Source organism: Enhydra lutris, unplaced genomic scaffold, assembly GCF_002288905.1.
Source record: "Enhydra lutris kenyoni isolate GAN:26980312 unplaced genomic scaffold, ASM228890v2 scaffoldscaffold14, whole genome shotgun sequence".
NCBI lineage: Eukaryota > Metazoa > Chordata > Mammalia > Carnivora > Mustelidae > Enhydra > Enhydra lutris.
In genome coordinates this window covers 449,559-468,331 of record NW_019154098.1, presented here as the reverse complement: position 1 = coordinate 468,331, position 18,773 = coordinate 449,559, and the positions used below count along the sequence as shown (strand labels likewise).

The 18,773-nt window shown below is 64.9% G+C and overlaps 2 protein-coding genes across 7 annotated transcripts; both read right to left on the bottom strand.

Moving 5' to 3' along the window:
- Window positions 1-1,064: 1,064 nt before the first annotated feature.
- On the bottom strand, window positions 1,065-6,190 carry LOC111146800 (VPS28, ESCRT-I subunit). 3 transcript variants are annotated; one of them, XM_022502484.1, is made up of 10 exons: window positions 6,121-6,190; window positions 3,887-4,061; window positions 3,255-3,283; window positions 3,098-3,135; window positions 2,779-2,868; window positions 2,320-2,425; window positions 2,120-2,221; window positions 1,615-1,668; window positions 1,435-1,526; window positions 1,065-1,302 (listed from the first exon to the last, which is right to left on the bottom strand). In XM_022502484.1, exons 2-10 carry the CDS (start codon window positions 3,921-3,923, stop codon window positions 1,071-1,073), a joined length of 780 nt encoding a protein of 259 aa, XP_022358192.1. In that variant the 5' UTR covers window positions 3,924-4,061; window positions 6,121-6,190; the 3' UTR covers window positions 1,065-1,070. The 3 variants fall into 3 exon arrangements, with proteins under 3 accessions (XP_022358192.1, XP_022358193.1, XP_022358194.1); XM_022502485.1 differs by having other exon boundaries at window positions 3,887-3,953; XM_022502486.1 differs by lacking the exon at window positions 6,121-6,190 and having other exon boundaries at window positions 1,178-1,354; window positions 3,887-5,198.
- Window positions 6,191-6,432: 242 nt separating this feature from the next.
- Window positions 6,433-18,581, bottom strand: LOC111146696 (tonsoku like, DNA repair protein). 4 transcript variants are annotated; one of them, XM_022502361.1, is made up of 26 exons: window positions 18,538-18,581; window positions 18,348-18,443; window positions 17,992-18,134; window positions 17,218-17,401; window positions 16,763-16,892; window positions 16,433-16,604; window positions 16,232-16,346; window positions 15,632-15,777; window positions 15,383-15,535; window positions 15,046-15,171; window positions 14,738-14,918; window positions 13,606-13,688; window positions 13,417-13,506; window positions 13,035-13,107; window positions 12,795-12,958; window positions 12,552-12,690; window positions 11,668-12,416; window positions 11,490-11,566; window positions 10,933-11,089; window positions 10,770-10,848; window positions 9,952-10,253; window positions 9,630-9,801; window positions 8,824-8,999; window positions 8,250-8,323; window positions 7,710-7,843; window positions 6,433-6,690 (listed from the first exon to the last, which is right to left on the bottom strand). In XM_022502361.1, exons 1-26 carry the CDS (start codon window positions 18,560-18,562, stop codon window positions 6,497-6,499), a joined length of 4,134 nt encoding a protein of 1,377 aa, XP_022358069.1. In that variant the 5' UTR covers window positions 18,563-18,581; the 3' UTR covers window positions 6,433-6,496. The 4 variants fall into 4 exon arrangements, with proteins under 4 accessions (XP_022358069.1, XP_022358070.1, XP_022358071.1 ...); XM_022502362.1 differs by having other exon boundaries at window positions 10,933-11,086; XM_022502363.1 differs by having other exon boundaries at window positions 12,552-12,675.
- Window positions 18,582-18,773: the final 192 nt, after the last annotated feature.

Genomic DNA, 18,773 nt, shown 5'->3' with positions numbered 1-18,773 from the left:
GTCCTGACTGTCCCATGTGGAACAGCAACCTCCACCCGCACCTCATCTCCATCTGAAACACTCCATGCGTCATTTTTTTTTTTTTTTTTAAAGATCGTATGTATTTATTTGACAGAGATCACAAGCAGGCAGAGAGGCAGGCAGAGAGAGAGGAGGAAGCAGGCTCCCTGTTGAGCAGAGAGCCCGATGTGGGGCTCGATCCCAGGACCCTGAGATCATGACCTGAGCCGAAAGCAGAGGCTTAACCCACTGAGCCACCCAGGCACCCCTCTACGCCTGATTGCAATGCCACAGACACCCAGAAACACTACTAGGAAAAGGAATACAATGAGCTCTGGAAGGTCCCTTAACCCATGCCAAGGTCTGGAGCCTTGGTCTTGTGGTCTGTGGCTGCCCGTCCATGGGGACGTGGGCTGACGCAGCGCTGCAGGTGAGGGCCGCCTGGGGAGCTGGTATGACGAGTGTAAGCGACCCAGCTTTGGCCTTTGAATGCCCACATCCTCACCGGCAGACTGCAGCTGCCCCCGGCCCGGGAAAGACAGGCCGAAGGGGTCCTGGGGTACCCACCACCCCAGCCTTGCTCCTGACGGAGGAACACCCTCTTTGGGGGTTAGGACAAACCGCCTCCCCCATCCTACCCCATCTGTTATCTACTGGGGCCCTGGTGACCCAGTAGGAGGACAAAGCCCTACGCTGGCCTGTGGTGTCTCCCAGGGTGGGGAGAGAGAGGAGGGGCAGCACAGCAGCCTCTGTCTGCAGCCAGCTGGGCCCCCAAGTGCCCAGAGCTCCCAGATAAAGGGGGGTATGCAGATGTGGCGGGCAACTTCCCATGTGGTCAGAGTCAAGCTGTACATGGCCCAGGTGAAGTCTTGCCTCTCTCCCGTTCGCAGAGTGCCCACTGGGGAGGCTGCAGGCCCTAACCTGGGGCTCAGAACCTGCCCTGACGAATGGGCTGTGTGTTCAGGGCCTACGTGCTCCAGTGAGACAGGATTCCACCCCGCGGCCCAGAGGGAACACACGCGGGCCGCGCAGACCCGGTTGGGGGAGAGCAGGTCACAGGAGCAGGGAGGTCAGAAAGTGTCTTTATTGTGGGGAGGGTGGGAGGAGATAGGGTTGAGACACCAGGGATGGGCACCCAGATGAAGCCACTCTGGGTGGCAGGACACCGGAGGACTATCCGGGCGACAGGCCCGTGGCGCGCAGCAGAGCCCTCCCGGGGACCCCGGGCCGGACAGCTCAGGCGTGCAGGAAGCGGTTGAAGGCGTTGTAGGCCGACTCCAGATCGAAGAGCATCTGGCGCACCTGGGAATCATCCAGCTCGTCGGAGGCCGACATGCCGCTCAGGGTCTGCAGCCTAGGGGAGCGCAGCGCTGAGGGCGTGCAGGGCCTTCGCGGTCCCCGACAGAGGACAGGGGTCAGGGCAGGGCTCCTCACCACTGGCTCACAGTCTGGCGGCCCTCGAAGTCCGGGGGCAGGTGACTCATGCGATGCATGGTCTCCATCAGCTCCCGCAGGTCAGGCTGGATCTGTGGACGGGATGGCGGGCTTCCTGCACTGGGAAGTGCACCCACCGCCACGCCACCCATGTCCCCCGGTCCCCGCCGGGGGCCCCACCTCGTCCATGGCACGGATCTCCAGGCGCAGCTTGTCCATCACTGTGATGAAGAGCTGGGGACAAGTACGAGAGTGTGGGCCTGAGGGCCGAGGGTGGGGGACCATCTGCAGGCGCAGGCTGGCCCCCACCCAGCCCCTCTCGGGCCTCGAGAAGCCCCTGGCTCCCTCCTCGACGCTCTGGTTACTTGGGTCCCTGCTGCACCCGTTCCCACAGCCTGTGAGGTCCTCCACGTGCCACCTGGCCCACCTGCTGCTGTCCATGGCCCTGCTCTGGCTGTGCCCCTCAGGGCGGTGGGTGCATGGGAGCCCCGGCCGGGCTGACCCTGGGTGCGTACAGGGAGGAAGACCTTCCACCCCTTTTGTTCCGAGCTATGGAGAGCCCTGCCCGAGGGGTGTGAGCGCTCTGCAGCTCTAGGAGCCCTGGGCTTCTGTGACCACGTGTGGCCGCAGTGGGCGGCAGGGGCCCCCCTGACCACCCTGCAGCCCCCGCAGGCTGAGGCCGCACCGAGACCACGTCGGCGATGCAGCGGTTCAAGTTGCCTTTGTCGTCCTTAATGGTGATGGGTCGGTCCTCCCTGATCCTCTCCATGGCGAGCGGGCAGTCCAGCTGAAGAGCAGAGCTGCCGTGGGCACTGGGGCTCCCAGGCCTGGCGCCCTCCCAACAGCTCCCCTCCCCACCCCTGCTCCCTCGACCTGCTCACTCACGCGGAACTTGCGGCAGAATTCATCAATAGAGCTGATTTCTGTGCCCTGAACCTGCCGGAAGGCGGCTTTGTACTGGACCAGGAGCCGGGAACACGCGGCGGTGTATCTAGGGAGAGGGCCAGGCTACTGCCCTCAGCACCAGGCCGGCCCAGCCCAGCAGTCCTGCTCACCCTCGGCCCATCCAGACACGGGACAGCTCTCCTGGAGGGCTGAGTGGCAGAGCAGAGACGGGCCACCGAAGGCTGCGGCTTCCCTAGAGATCTAGACAAGAGCGCTGGGGAGGAGAGGAAGCAGAAAGGAGGGGGCGGCCCCCACGGCCCCCACACTGAAGTGAAACCATATGAAGCCCCAGCCCCGGCCTCAGTGCCCTGTTCTTGCTTCCCGCTGAACACCCGGGCCCCGGGCAGAACAAGCCTCCCACGACCGGTGCTCAGGACTGGCGCGAGGACAGAGGCTCACTCGTTGGGGGTGACGCAGTCCTTGATGTATGCCTTCTCCAGGGCCTGCACCGTCTTCACTACGGCAAACAGCTCGGCCATGTTGTCATACCTGAGGGCAGCGTGTCCAACAGCCATGGCTGCAAAGCCCCGGGCGCCCACCGTTGCCGGGGTGAGGCTGTACTTGGGCACACCTGGCAGAGGCTCCTTGAGGACTATCCGCAGCCTGACCCCATGTCCTCCTGACCTCAGTGCAGGGGTGGTTTGGAGGCTGGGGGGCACGGTGTGCGTGCGGTGGGGGGCGGGGGGCATAGTGTGCATGTGGTGGGGGCTGGACTCACTTCTCCCGCTCCCGGGCATTCTTGTACAGCTTCACTTCCTGTCGGCGAGAGGAGGCAGCGTGTCAGCCAGCAGGACCGTGTGGCTGCAGGGTCGCGGTGGGGCTCACACAGGGTCTGCTCTTGGCCGGTGCTGGCCAGGCGGGTGTCCGCTGCTCACCTCGTAGAGTTCCGGCTTGTTTCCAGGCGCTGCAACAGAGCAGAGAGTAGGCTGACCACAACGGTGACCCCAGGGGGCTTGTCCACTGGCCCTGGCCCCAGCCCCATTCCAGTGGCCCACACAAGGGCTCACCCCATGAAAGGTCCCGAGGAGCCCAGAGGGAGCCGAGAGTGGGACTCTAATTTCCGCACGCCCCGTCTGTGGGCAGGGAGCTCCGAGGAGAACACGATCCCCTGCGGTTGGGAGGCCACATGTCAGGCCTGCACCCCCACCCCGCTGCTCCTCAGCTACCTCACGCTGAAGCAAGACGACCACAGCTTGCTTATGGTACAGTGAAAGGACACATATGACAGCTGTCACATGCTTTGTGACCTTTCCCCTGGCTTGACTCCAGGATGTCCCCCCCCACCACCCCGAGGTTCCTAGTGCAGTGAAGTCGTTATCTCTGTGCCCAGCTGGCCCCACCTGGAGGTCTTCTCTGGTGCCCCTGGGGATGAACGGCACCAGACCCCAGCCGCCCACTGAGGCTGCACGGGGGAGACACGTACAGACTCCCCACGACCCCTGGCCTCTGCAGCAGGGGTGAAAGCTTGGCCCTTTGGGTCCCTGGGCCCACCTCGGGCCCCACTCACCTCCGATGCCCGGAGCGGCGGGGATCCCGTGAAACATCCTGGGGGCTCCGGGGGCCACAGCAAAGACCTAAGGGGTGCAGCAGCGCCAACTCGAAGGTGACCTCCAACACTCCTGGGCCTCGTGAAGACTCTCCCAGCCCACAGCAGTCAGATGGGAAACACGGGACACAGGAAACTGCAAAGTCCCATGAAGAACTGCTTTTTTGCTCTTTTTCTCGGTCTTCCCTTGCTAGGCTCTGCACCCCCAACCGCACGTGCCAATAACGTCTGTCCTCACGGGTCAAGGTCAAAGAGTTAATGATTTCTTTGTGGTCTCCCAGCGTAGTAGATAACTTCCAAGGAGTGACTGGGCGAGGCTGTCCCGTGCCCATTCCATCCACAGACTCTAGACGCTGTGACGCCAGGACCCCCTGGTTCCAGGGACTAACCGATTTATGGAGGACACCTAGACACTTACCTTTGTTCTGGGCAGTTCCTGGATACCGGAGAGGATGTATACACCAGACCCCAGTCCTCAGTAAAAACCTCAGACCCCAAGCAGAGGAGAGACTCACTCTTCTCTCCTTTCTGAGTTTCCCAAAGGCTCCATACAGCCTCTCATTTACACACTCAGTAAACTGCTCTCACTTCCTCCTGGCTCGTGTCTGGTTCTGCGTCCTATGTGAAGGCAAGGACCCTTCTGGCGGGTCCTGCAGGAACCCCTGGGCCCTCAGACCTGGCTGGCCAACGTCACAGTGATGAACATACAGGGCACCACCCGCTGTGGTGGGAGCACCTGCTCTGCCTGAGAGGCTGTCAGGACGAAGCAGGTGCAAAAGCACATCTCAGGACAGCAGGGCAGTGGCGGCAGGGGTCAGGGCTCCCTGATGGCTACCGGGAGCCAGGGGAAAGATGAGAAGGCGGCAGCTACCAGAAGACCTGGGAAGGAGCCCTTGGGCAGAGAGAACAGCACACGTAACTCGAGGCCTTTACAAAGAAACACAGGTAGAGGAACAGACCCGTGGGGAAGATGGAGAGATGGGATGAAAGCGCACAGCCCCGCAGGTCAAGAGAGGGTGTGTGAGGTTCACACCAACGTGGCAGAAGCTACCGATAGGCTGAAGACAAGCTCTCGAGGCTCCCAGCCACGCAGTGGACCCAGAAAGAGAAGGCAGGAGGCCCCTGGGAGGGTCCCGCCCACTCAGGAAGCTGATGCAGGGGCTGGAGCCAGTTTGACATGCGCTGGACACGAACCCACCAGGCCCACTGAAGTATCTGAAAGGGGATGTTAGTTAAAAAGGAATCAAGAGGGGCGCCTGGGTGGCTCAGTGGGTTAAGCCGCTGCCTTCGGCTTGGGTCATGATCTCAGAGTCCTGGGATGGAGCCCCGCATCGGGCTCTCTGCTCAGCGGGGAGCCTGCTTCCTCCTCTCTCTCTGCCTGCCTTTCTGTCTACTTGTGATCTCTCTGTCAAATAAATAAATAAAATCTTTAAAAAAAAAAAAAAAAAACGAATCAAGAACGATACCCCTGTGCCTGGCCCGACCACCGTAGGATGCCCCTACTGCCCACTCCTGGGCGCTGGAGAAGCGGGAAGAGGAAGCGGCCGCAGCAAAGCGCCCGCCAGGGTGGGTGTGTGGAGGCAGCCAAAGTCAGAGAGGCCCAGGCCAGCCGGGCTGAGCCGGGACACTGGGGCTGGGCGGGTCACACGCGGGGCGACCAACAGGGAACGGAGAGAGCAAGCAGCGCGGCTCGCGCCCCGCGGTGGCCGGGAACGGAGGCTGGGAGGAGGCGGAGCGCTGCAGCCAAGGAGCGCGCGTGCGAGGGAGGGTGTCGTCTGGGAACGCGGATGAGGGACAAGAGCCCCCTGGACGGCGGCAGGGAGACTGTCCAGCCGTCGTCCCGGGAACTCGGGAGGACCCGGCCGCCAAGAGCGGGGGCGCGCAGCGAGCGCCCGCAGTTCCACGGGGGACTCCACTCGGGCGCGGAAACCGTGCGGCCCGAGGACCCGAGAAGCGAGTTTCCCCACGATGCCCACGCCTGGTCTCGAAGCTACCGCCTGGGCAGCTACCGGGTCCGCGCGAGCAAGGAGGCGCCCCGAGCGCGGAGCCCCCCGGGAGCCCGGCCTGCGCGCGGGGCCCGGCGCGGCTCAGGACCGGGACGCGGCAGTCACCCCGGACGACTGCGGAGGGGCCCTCCGCGGTGTGACGGCGCCCGCGACCCTTTCCCCGCCCCACGCCCCCCACCAGCCCGGTACCTGGGCGGACTCGGCCGGTCGGGGACACGGCGCCGCGGTGTGCGCCCCGGATCGACAGCTCGGCGCTCCCTTGTACGTCTGCGCCTGCGCACGCCTCTCCCCCAATCGACGATCGCCCGACGAGCGCGCATGCGCGCGTCGCAACCGGGTGGGCCCCGCCCCCTGCGGCGCGCGAGGCGGGAAGAGGCTCGCGCAGGGGAAGGCGTCGGCTTCGTGCCCCCCGACCTCCGAGTGACCGGAGCTGCCCTCCCGTCCCCGCCGCAAAACGAACCCCGCTTTCCGTCTCCCACCCGCCTTTCAGGCAGCAACAGGGGCAGCAGCAGCATCCGTTTATTTGAGGCGTTGGGGGGGAGGGGGCCGGGCAGCGCCTCCGGGGTCACAGGCGCCTGAAGAAGAGCTTGGACCCTCGGTCCAGTGTGCATGCGCCAGGGCCCGGCCGGCCGGGCAGCAGCTGGCGCAGGGCGGCCCGGTCGTCGGGGGAGAGGCGGCGGCTGCACAGCTCCAGCTCCTGCACCTGTGCGGTGATCTCGCGCCAGAGGCCCAGGCGCAGGGGGCCCTGGACAGCACAGCCTGCAGAGGGGAGGCAGGAGCGGGTCTCAGGGAGCTGGAAGCCTCTGCGACTCCCGCGCCCATGTTCTCTTCTCTGTACCCGGGCGGCCCCCCCGGAAGAAACGCACTTCCTCTGAGGCCACGAGGGCCACAGCACAGTGCATGGGCAGAAGCCCAGGCGAGGCCCAGAAACACTCTAGGAAGGGGTTCGTGGGCCCTTGTCAGAGCCGGGGGTCGCGGAGGACGGTCCCTGGCTCAAACACACGGGCAGTCACATGCATGCCGCTTTCTAGGACAATGCCTGGGTCTCCGTCCATAAATGGGCACGATAGCGGTGCCCGTGGGTCTCTAGAGGTCACTGAGCTGTCAAGATCTGAGCTCCAGGGAGCCCAGAGTGCCCAGTGGGCTCAGGACCCTAGGGAGCTAGGGGAGAGGATGGGTGCAGATGCTGGTGTGCAGGGAGCAGCCCCTCAGCCGTGTGCAGTGGGGGGTGAGGAGCAGGAAGAAGCCAGGGGTTCCCTGTGTGGATACCCACTCCCGGTCCCTGTCCTCCTGGAGGGCAAAGCCTGTACTCTCCCGCCCCAGGCCCTAGCTGGATGTTCAGGCTATCAGGAGGGCAGTTCACCAATCAAGTATCTCCTGGCATCATCTTCAAGCCAGCTCGGTAGGGCACTGTGCCTGGGCGTGGCCAGAATGAGAACAAGCTAGGACACCACAGGCTGGGAAGGTTAGGGTCCCAGCAGCCCCTGCCAGGAAGTGGGAAGGTCCCTTGGTGGCAAGTTTTTGCCATCCTGACCTAGCGCTCCTTCCTTGCCAAGGTAGTTAGGAAATCCTCTTGGAAGGGGTCCAGTCCTCCAGCCACCATGGTCTCTGAGGGTCAGGCTGAGCGGGTTAAAACCAGAGATCCCATGTTCCTCCTGCCCCACTGTTTTAGGAGCTGAGCTCACACCCCTTTTGAGTCACATGGGTCACTGTCCCCCACTGTGTCAATCTCAGGGGACCCAGCCCCCTCTTGCCATCTGGTAGGTTCCCAAGCTCACCTGACAGGCCAAGGAAGCTGAGGCCTTGGGGCCGCATCTGGAGTGCAGAGAGGAGCTCCTCCAGACCCACACAGCTGACGTCAGGGTTGGCAGACAGGTCCAGTGACATGAGTGAGGGGCAACAAGGAAGGCACCTGCAGTAACGGGAGGGAGGGAGCCCCCAGCGCCGGGGAAAGCTGCCCCAGACAAACCGCAGCTCTGGGAGCCACAGGCTCTCCCCCTGGAGACACAGGTGCAAGTACTTCCCCCACGCTAGCTGGACAACGCCAAGGCCCGGGCATGGGGATGCCTGCCTGGCTCGAGGGCCCAGCACTCCCAAGAGCCAGTTGAAGCTGGAGGGTCAGGAGTTGCCCTTGCATGGGTTGTTGCACAAAGGGTGATGGGAAGGCTCTCCAGAGCCTCAGGGGCGTGGGAAGGACAGGAGGCAGGGCTGAAGCGGGAAGGAGCTGGGTCCTGGGAAACACTTGGGGGAGAGCTGGTACCCTTTCCTTGCCTGACCCAGCTCCCCCAGGGTTTGGGCTTGAGATCAGACCCTATTACCTGCTCAGGTCTCTCACTGCCTTGTCGCCCAGATGGTTTGCAGACAGGCTCAGGTGAGCTAGAGTGCAGCCTTCCTAGACAGAGCAGAGGCCCGAAGGGGGCTAGGCTGAGTGGGGTGCCTGCCCTCCCTGTTTCCCAGTAGAAGCCCCACACCTTCCTTCATCCTTGGGAACAAGGGGGCAAAGTCTGCCTGACCCCCCCATGCATCAGAGGGGACCAGTATCCCTCCAATTTGCAGATCACAAGGAAACGCCTCCCCTTCCAGGTGTAAGTCACACTTGAAAATCACAGGGACCAGACCCACAGGGAGGAGCCAGGGGAGAGAAGCCTGGCAAGGCGTTGGGACCTGCCTGGGGCAAGGAGGCTGCCCTGGGTCCCGGGCACCTTCGCCGGCCAGGAATTCAAAGCCTGAGGCAGGCAGCTAGCTCTCCAGAAAGGTTCTCCCACAGCTTTTCTTTCTGAAGGCACCACGCCCTTCCCAGGCCACTCCCACCCCTGGCCGGTGTCTGCTATGGGACTGCAGGTGGATGGGACAGGGCTGTTTGCTTCAGCAAACCCCCTCAACCAGACATACCTTGGCCAGGTATCTGACCACAGGCTCCACGAGGCCCGAGTCACTCTTGCCAGCTGCCACAGAGTTCAGCTCCAGGCGCCGGAGGGTCCGGGCAGGCAGGTTCTGCAGGGCGTGGGCCAGGGCGTCAGGACCCAGGATGTTGTAGGACAGAGACAGTGTCTTCAGGTGCTTGGCATCTGCATAGGGGACCAGACCCTTTGTCAGCCACACACGACTGCTACCCCAGCTCAGCTGCAGTCCCAGGCCCAGCATCTTCACGACCCCCAGATGAAACCATCATCCCTGAGATTTCGGTGCACTCAGAACTGGAGTAGCTTCTGCCCAGGGTGTCCCAGGCAAGGAGAGACGGGGCCACTCCTCAGCCCATCTTCTCCCCGACATCCCTGGGCCACCTGCCTCCCCGTACCTGAGACAAGATGGGCAACCCAAGACAAGCCCTGGGCCTGGAGGTCTGTGCGCGATCAGGTGGGCGCTGGGAACGCCATCTGCTGCCCAACCCCGCTTCTCCTCTGCTGCTGTGCTCATGTCCCTGAGCCCTGAGCCCTACCAGTTCCCAGTTTCTCTGTACTGGGGCTCTCTGCAGCCTCAGTGTGTCTACAAGAACACTCAGGGCTGGCGAGAACAGCAGGACTATGACGGTGGCCCAGGGCATATCCTAGGGGAATGCCCAAGCCCAGGCAGGCCCAGCACATCCAGCGATATGCTCCTAGACAGCAGGCCCTCCGGCTCAAGGCCCTCTGTGGCCCTGGACGTGCTCTTCTGATGACAACCGGAACCCGGGGACGTGGACATGCCTGTCAGCTTACCTTGGAAGGCACTACCTAGGGCTGCCTGGTGGCTCAGGAAAAAGCTGGGGCCAAAGCCACAGGCCTGGAGATGCAAGGTACTGAGTGAGGGGCAGCCCTGCAGGATGGATGCCAGGGCCCGGCCACAGCCATCCCCGAGGGGGTTCATGCTTAAGTCCAGCTCCTGCAAGTTCTGTGGAAGACACGGGCCCCTCTGGAGGATCTGATCTCCTTGGCGTCCCCGAGCAGGCCAGTGGCCAGCTCTCTCCCAAGTGCACCTTTCCACCCGATGATAGGCCAAATGCCAGCCCTAGTGCCAACCCGCTGCTCCCCACGCCTCTACCTGCAAGGTGGTCTGCCCCTGGAGGCCTGCGGCAAGGTGGCGCAGGCCTTCGGAGCCCAGGTGATTGGAGGAGAGATCCAGGAGCATCAGGCTGGGCATGGTGCCCAGGGCGGCCAGCAGCTCAGCGGCACATCCGTCCCCCAGCCGGTTCCCTGCCAGGTGCAGCTCCCGGAGCGCCGTGTGAAGCTTGAGGGCCCGCAGCAGCGGGGTGAGCTGGGTCTGACGCAGGGCCAGAGAGCCCACGCTGAAGGAGGGGCTGGAGCCCTGGCGGTCCATGGCCTGCAGCACCTGCGGGTGCTCCTCTGGGTGGGTGGGTGGGGGTGTCACTAGCGCCAGAATCTGCTGCTCTGCCCTGTGAGTCCTGGGGACCCCACCAAACATCCCTCCGACTTGTGAGCCCTGGGACACCCACCGAAGGGACCACAGAGGCCACTCCCACTGCCTGGAGACCCAGCATTGCAGGAGACCCAATGCGTGGTCTGTGGGTGCCACTGACCCCTCTCTGCCCTCTCACGCCCTCCTGGGCAGGGCCCTAACCTCTGCCAGGCACCCTCACATCTCACAGCGCCCAAGCCAGGCTTCCTTGGAAAGCTGCCCTAGGCCTAGCCTCCAGCGGCTCTGCTGACTCTACACCATGCACCGCCAGCAGGACCAACCTTCCCCCTCCTGCTACCCACAGTATGGGCACTGGGTAGAGAAGGAGGGAGTGTGCCTCGCTGGCTAGCCATCTGGGGCTTGGATGATAGGCCCCAGACCTGAGAGGGGCACAGGGATGTGCCCATCCGCCCAGGCCACCTCGAGCTCTCTTGGGCCCTTACCTTGTTCCAGGCTCCGGCAGGCCCTGCGGTAGCGGTCAGTCAGTGGGGGGAGGTCCCACGAAGTGACTTCCGCCAACACCTGCAGAGACCTAGCAGTAAGCAGCCAGAGGGGCTCCCAGGGCCGGGGCACGCTCCGCGTGGGGCCCAGGCCCCTACCACTCACCTCCTCGTTGCTCTGTAGCACATCAGGTATGGGGTCCTGCGGGGCCAGCAAGGCTCCCTCCTTCCTCAAGACGAGCCTTGGCAGCAGCCCACAAGCCTGGCAGTAGCGCTGGGCAGCCTGTTCGGTTAGCCAGGCCACAGAGTGGGTCTCCCCGCTGCTGGCACAGAGGGAAAGCAGAGCTGGCTGGGACACTGGGCACACTGAAGAAGGCCCCCACAGTCCTGCTGTCCCCGCTCTGGGTCTATGGTTCCTTCATCTGGTGTCCGCCCTCCTCCTGGCCCTGCTCAGGACATGCCCGCGCCCCCAGCAGCCTGACACACTTCCAGCTCTTCCAGGCTTTCCCTAGGGGCCACAGGGCTTGAGCCAACCCCTCCAGGGCCCTGCCTGTGCATATGCAAGTCCCCCTGGCCCTGGTCTGCCACCTCTCCCCAGCCACAGCAGCGGTGACACACCCAGTCTGAGAGAGCCCGCACTCCCCGCGCCATCCGATATGCAAACACAAGGGTTCTCCCAGGAGCACAAGGGGAACAGGGACTTGGAGGGCAGGTACTGCTCACCCATGTGGGACGGGAATGAGGAAGAGACTGTCCTGCACTCGCACTCGCACGCGGATGGGAGGGGGCAAAGATGGACCCTGGTGAGTGGGGACATGGTGGGGGGGGGCGGCAACAGGCTGAGTCAGAAAATAGTCATCCACCCTCACCACCCACGCTTCCCCCTGAGGTGTGCACCCACCGGGGCCTGGCCTGCCGCTGGGCTGTCCCTACAGGGCCCTGAGGCTCTGGAGAGGTCAGGGCTCCGTGGAGGCTCTGCCGCTGGGCTGCCGTCTCCCCCTGCCCGGCCCGCTGCGTTCCAACTCCTGAGACGGGGCAGCCGGCTCTGCCTGGCCCGGGCCCGGAGCCCGTTGGGGCTCTTACTGCGGCCCGAGCCCGAGCCACGGGGACCGGGGCTGTTTGCACTGCCCTGGGGGTGAGGCCGAGAGCCATCCTGGCAGCTGCGGGTCAACGGGGAGTCGTCCTCCAGCCAGTCCCCGGCCAGACACTCCTCCTCCGGGATGAGAGCCGCCCGGGGCGTGGTGGGCTCACCTGGGCCCCGCAGTAGGCTGGGCCCAGGGCGGCAGATCTGGGCACCAGCCACACCTCGGATGGCTGCCCGGGCAGCACTCGCTGCCTCTGCCTCCCTGCCGCTGGGGTAGCCAGGCGCCCCGGCTCTGGCCTGCTGTACGGGCACACGATGCCGGGGCCTCTTGTGGACGGGCCGGCAGGGGCCCGGGGAGTCCTCGCCCTCCGAGCTGCTGCTGCTGGCCAGCTTGGGCCTGCTCCTCCGAGGCCTGGCCATGGCTGGAACTGCGTGCCCTGGGGAGACCCCGGCATGGGCCTGAGAGGGCTCTGAGGGTCCCGGGCCGGGGCTCGAGGGAGGAGAGAGCTCAGGGTCGAACAGATGGTTCCGTGGAGGGGTGTGGGGGGCCGCGGAGCTGTGGGGAGCTGTGGAGAGACAGAGCGTAGCATGACGCTGCGCCCAATCCCGGCCACCCAGGCTGGAATGTCTGAGAAGCAGGGGCTAGGGGACTCGCAGGCTGGGGATGGCTGTCCCCAGGGGCACAAGAGGCCTCTACTTGCCTTGGCCTGAGGAGGCCACTCGGAGCAGCCGCTCCATGGCAGCGGCCTTCTCTCGGGTCTCGCTGTCCAGATCCTTGCCATACAGCTTCAGCCACTGCTGCAGCGTCTCCCGTGGGCTGTGCCCCTGCGTGGCCGCCAGCTGAGCAGGTCGGCAGGAGCAACCCCCCATAGCCTGAGCCCACCCGGACCACAGCTCCCCCACTGCAGCCTGAGCCCGCCTGGCCCGTGCTCCCCTCCACTCACCTTTGCGGTTCGGAGCGTGACAGACGCTCCCCGTTCGATGAGGAGTTGGGCCACCTCAAAGTGACCGCAGTGGAGGGCGTCATGAAGGGGAGTGATGCCCTCACAGCCTGGGCCGCCCGGGTCATCAACCTGAGCCCCGTGGTCCAGCAGGAAGCGCACGATATCTGTGGGCCAAGGGACACGAGCTAGCTCCCAGCCCTGGTCAGCCCCCTCCCTAGGATGTCCTGGCCCCGTACTCACCCACATGCCCATAGTTGCAGGCCTCGTGCAGGGGCGTCCAGCCACAGTAGTCCCGAGGGTTCAGAGGGTGGCCCTGTGACCGAGGACGAGAAGTCCAGCCTTGCCATAGGGCCCTGAGGCTCCAGGAGGGCCAGGCCTAGGTCTGGGTCTCAGAGCCCAGAACGGGCCCCACGCCAGCCCTGGCCCAGGTCCCAGCAGAGAGCTGGTCTGCATATAAGACACAGCATCTCAGGGAGTCCCCTGTAGGGGCTTGTGCAGGGCTGGTGCTCCCTCCAGCCCCCCTGCCCTGTGCCACCCCCTTTGCGGGGAGGGGGTACCATATACCCCAGGGCAAACTCCCCACTATGGCCCACAGGGCACCTAAATGAGACGGCAGGCCCACCTGTCTTACGAGGTCCTGGACACGACCCAGACGGCCCTCGATGCAAGCGCGGTGCAGCAGGGTCTCCCCAACATCATTGCGCCGGTTCCACTGCGGAGCGCCGTGCCAGGACAAGGAGCAGAGGTGTGAGGGGACCAGGCAGCGCTGGCAAGCATGGGGGGCCACACGCCACCCCCACACCATCCTCACCTTGTTCACTCTCGGCTGGCCCAAGCGACCCTGCAACTCCTCATCCTCCTCTAGCCGCTGGGACCCGCCCTCGGAATCACCCTCTGGAACACAGCCGAGACCACTCCACATAGGCCAAGCCCCAGAGCCCTCTGCCTTTCCAGGCCTGGAGGATGGAGGTCCGGTGCCCACAGCCACCCCACTGCCAGCCCTGCCTGTGGCTGTGCCCACCCACTGCACTCCTGCCCACAGGGGTGCCCATCCCCCACGTGCTGACCTCTCACCCCGCGCTCAGGCCCTGCTCTGGATTGTCCCAGCCCACAGGCCTATCCCTGTCCTGGGAAGCAGCTTTGTCAGCTGAAGTCAGGTTCACGTTAGGAATACCGTGTCGCATGAGCCCAGGTGCCTTCCACCTCCACCTGTCCCTACCCAGCCTTCCCACCTGTACCTGCCTCCAGCTCACACTGCCTGACCCCACTCCTCCTGTGCTTCTGGTCCTCGTAAGGACCTTCTTCTCCTTCACGGACCCCTGAGTGGCATCGCTTGAAGTTCCTGCTTTGGTCCTCTGACTCCTGTGGCTCCCTACACCTGCACGGCAGTGACACCCAGCCTAACCGGCTTCTAAAGCATGGCACAACCTTCCCACAACCCCTGGCTTCTCGCTGAGAGGTTCTGGAAGCCACTCAGGTTCAAAACTGAAATGATTCCTCCTGGCCTGAGGGACAGGTCTCCAGCCCCTCCTCTCAGCCAGAAGCCAGGGGCCTGCTGGCTCCCACCGCCTGGGCTCCCAGCCCCAGCCCGCTCCAGGCTGCCCTCGAAGCCGCCTTCCACAGGACAGCCCATGCCAGCCTGGGCATGGCAGCCCACGTGTTGTCTCTAGCCCCGTCTTGCCTGCTCGGTGCCCCCATCTCATGGTGCCATTTCTCCAGGTCTGACCCTGCATGTCCCCCCCTCGCAGATGCCCACTAGCCTTCTCATCACCTGCCCCTCCAGGAGCCACTCCAGTCTCTCTGCACACAGCCCTCTTCCGTCTACCAGCGCTGAACACCTCTTCCACACGGGGCTGAACCCTCCTGTCCCCAGCCGGTGAGCAGCCCTGAGGGCATCAGGGAGGAGAGGCCTGGGTGGCTGGCTCAGCTGCCCCGGGCCTCACCGCTTTCTGAGAGCTCCACGTCACTGGGCTCAGGAGTGGCCTCGTCCTCCTCTTCCTCTTCCTCGTCGTCCTCCTCCTGCTCTCTGGGCGAGCTCAGCTCCTGCAGGCTGGCCGCGGTGGCCGGGGCCTCCTGGGGCCGCAGCCTCAGCTGCACGGCATGGAGGTGCTGTAAGATCTGCCTCTGAAGGGCAGGGGACACCCGGCTCAGGGCCACAGGGCCACCAGACCCCCACAGCAGGGGAAGGGGGGTGCAGAGCAAGGGCAGGAGGGCTGCGGGGACACCGTGCTTGGGGGTCATCGCTTTGTACCTGGAGCTGGGGCTGCTGGGCCTGCTGGGCGCAGCTGAGAGCCTTCTGGAAGCATGGGGCCAGCCGCTCGTAGGCGTCTCCAGCCTCCTCCCGGGACAGTGCGATGTTTAACCAGGTCTGGGCCTCCTGGAGCAGGAGGAAGGATGAACTTGGTGGCTGCCACCCCACTGAACCGGCCCCAGCCAGCGCTCTAGCTCCCCACCACTGCACACATGGAACAGCCCCGGAAAGAGAATGCTTGTCCTGCCCAGCACTCGAGGGTGGCAGTGCTAAGGCAGAACTGTGGGGGCCGACTCGGAGCCCCCTGCAGCCTGGGCCGGGTGCCATCACCGCTCACCTCCAGAGCGTCACCACCACGCAGCCTCAGCTCCTGCTCATAGTGGGACACGGCCCGGTGGTGGTCCTTCATGTCTCCCAAGGTGGCGGCCAGGGACACGTGGATGACGGCCAGCTCGGGCCCTGGCCGGCCCAGCAGCTCTGCGAGGTGCAGCTACAGAGACAGCAACAGCGAGGCCAGGCCTGCCTGGCACGTGCCAGCCTGGGCCGTCAGCACCCCCTTCCTCCCGCCTCAGCAGGGGAGGCACACCTGCTTCTGGTAGGCCTCAGCCGCCTTGGGGAAGTCGCCCGCCTTGGAGAACAGGTCCCCCAGCTGCTCACAGATGCCCATGGCGCCCTGGGGGTCGCTGCTCTCAGCCTCCCGCAACCTCTGCTGCAGCCGCACCACGGCCAACACTGCAGGCAAGAGCTCCACGTGACGGGAGGCACAGTGCGCCTCTGCCCGGACGGCCCCTTGTCAGCTGTGTGCCCGCCGGGGGGCACCCACTCCATGCCCCTGCTCTCCCCTCAGTAACGGGGGGGGTGGCAAGAGAACGTACCCCATGGGGTCGTGGGGATCAGAAAAAGGAATCAATGACTCAGAGCAGCCCCTGGCCTGCAAGGGGAGCCCCTCCTGCCGCCTCTCGGTCCTCACAGGCCCCAGGCTCCATCCACCTTCCCGGTGCAGATGTTGCTCAGGTATAAACGCCTGGTCAGGCTCCCAACCACCTCAGTCCCCCTCTGACACACTGTGCTGAAGGCTGACAGAAAAGTGGAGCTCTCTTCCCAACAAGGGGGAGCAGGGAAAGTCTCCACACTGGAGCTGCCAGCTCCCCACCCCTTCTGGGGGACTTCAGGTCCCCGGGCTCACCGTGTTTGAGGGTCCGGCAGACGGCCGCCTTCTGCAAAGGCGTCTGGAAGCCCAGCCTGTAGGCTTTCTTCAGGGCTCTCTTGGCAGCCAGAAAATCCCCCAGGTCTTGGAGGATCTGGGAAGGCGAAGGAAGGTGAGGCTTGCAGACTCCCCAGAGCCCGAGGCCCTCTGCAGGCTAAGCCAGAGCTGGAGGGCGGGCACCTGTGAGATGAGCACGCAGCACTCGCTCTCCATCTGTCCCCTCCTCAAGACGCGGGCGCACTCTCGCGCCCCCTCCAGGCAGCGCATGGCCCGGGAGTGGTGCCCTCGGCGCCAGTGGACGGCTCCCAGGTTGTAGCGGGCACGGAACAGGTCCTCGTGGAGGTGGTTCTGCCTGCGGGTGGTGACAGGTGCTCAGAGCGCCACAGGGATGGCGCAGAGGGCACCACACGGTGCCAAGGTGCGGGCGCCCAGCCTGCTCCTCCCCAGCACGCGCCGCGGTGGAGGGGCGCGCTCTCACAAGGCTCCTTCCTCTGGGCACAGGGGCCTTACTCAGCCAGGAAGATGCTCTTCCGGAAGTAGTCGTCACAGGGGGCCGCCTGCTGCAGGCTTTCGAAAGTGAGCCCCAAGTTCAGGTAGAGTCGGGTCCTCATCTCACTCAATTCTCGCTTGTCCAACGTCCCTGGAAGGTGCCCCCCCATTCGCACACTCAAGGGCTCACGCCCACGTGAGCTCTGGGACTGTACAGTCTCTCCTCCACCGGTCTCACAGTGCGGGGGGCCAGGGGTCCTGCCACAGACGGGGCACAGGACAGAGCAGAGAGTGACTAGACCAGAGGCTGTGAGGAGCATGGGCCATGTGTCTCCTCCCGGGAGGCTTTACAGACAGATCTCAGCCTGGCAAAGGGAGGGGCCAGACTGGCAGAACCTGCCATATGGGGCAGGCTGTGGGGCCCCCCAGCAGCTCTAGAGTCAGAGAGGGGGAGCTGGGTCTCCAGGACCACTCACCCTGCAGCTTCTCGTCCACAATAGCCAAGCTCTTCTCAAAGGCAGTCTGTGCCTGCACCAAGGTATCCTGTGACTGGCAATGGTCATAGATGTCCAGGTGGGTGCGGCCAATGGTGGCCCAGGCCCTCTGCACCTCAGTGTGATTAGACAGAGAACGGGCCAGCTCCAAATGGCGATGCTGGTGCTACGGCGCAAAGGAATGGCCGTTGTGGGCCAACCCCCACCTCAGGCAAATCTCCTATGTACCCCAAACCCAGGAGGTCTCTACCTTTGCCCAGGAGAGTCCCCTACTCCCCCAAGACCCCACAGAGCAGGCCAAAGCCAGGCTACACATGTCCCATCTCTTCTATGCCAAGGGCTGCCTGTGGGGACGGTGGAGCCACACTCCGCCCAGCCAATGTCGTCATGAGGAAGACACGAGTGGGAGTCAGCTAGGCGCTGCAGCCGCACTCCCAGTACCAGAGCAGGCCCTTTGCGGACAGTAACAGCTGAAGTGTTACGTTCGTGAATGGTTGCGGGGAGCAGGCTCCTAGGACAGGCTATGATGTGCCTGCCCCAGGACCAGCCTACAGCCCCCTGGCGCGGGGCTGTCCGAAGAACAGGCCGTGTCCATGCGTGTCCTCCTCCAGCCAGAGGTCAGACGCTGAAGACTGTGCTTCTCTCCTCAGAAAGGGACTGGCAGGAAGTGGGGACTCTGGAGGGCTGGACGTGGTTGCAAGGAGGCTGGGGGGTAGAGGTGGGCCGTGGGCCCTGCCCTGCCCCTGCCCTGCCCACCTTCAGGGCCGCTGAGTAATCCTCCAGCTCGGCCAGTCGCTCTCCGATCTTGCGGTGGGCCACCGCGCAGCCCAGCGGGTCGTCGACGCTCTCCAGGAGCTGGAGCTCATGCTGGTGCTCTCGCAGGGCCTCTGCGTAGCGTCCTGGGCGGGAGGCACGGCAGGCTTCAGCCCCCGCCGGGCAGTCAGCCAGGGGCCGCGCGGGCGGGCGGGCGGGCGGGCGAGGCTGTGGCTGGCCCCGGGCTGCCCGCTCCGCAAGGTTCCCGGCGCCCCTCCCCGCCGCCGGTCCCGGTCCCCCCCACTCTCCCAGCTGACCCGGTCCCGGACCACAGCCCGGGGCGGCCGCGGAGCGCGCACCATGGCTGGCCAGGAGCTCCCCCAGCTGGTGGCAGAGGGCGGCCTCGTCCCGCAGCTGCCCGTTCCTCTGGGCCTTGGCCTTGGCCTTGCTCAGCTCTGCAGAGAGAGGGAGACGGAGCCGGGAGGCTGGGGCCCTCCGCTCGGGCGGGCCGGACCCGCTCCCCGCCCCGCACCCGGCCGGGACACTCACGGCGAAGCTCTCGCTCCACGCTCATGCTCCCGCAACCGCGCGCCGGTCTCCGGACTTCCCGCGCTAACGCCGCGGCCCCGCCCGATGCCCCGCCCCTGCCGGGGCGGAGCCTCCCGGGAAATGTAGTCCTGCCGCCCGAAGCATCCTGGGAGCTGTGGTCCGGGTGGCGTCCTGATGGGAAGGGCGGTGAGAGAGCGGCGGGAGGATCCGCACCTGCCCAGACCCCCAGGGCGGCA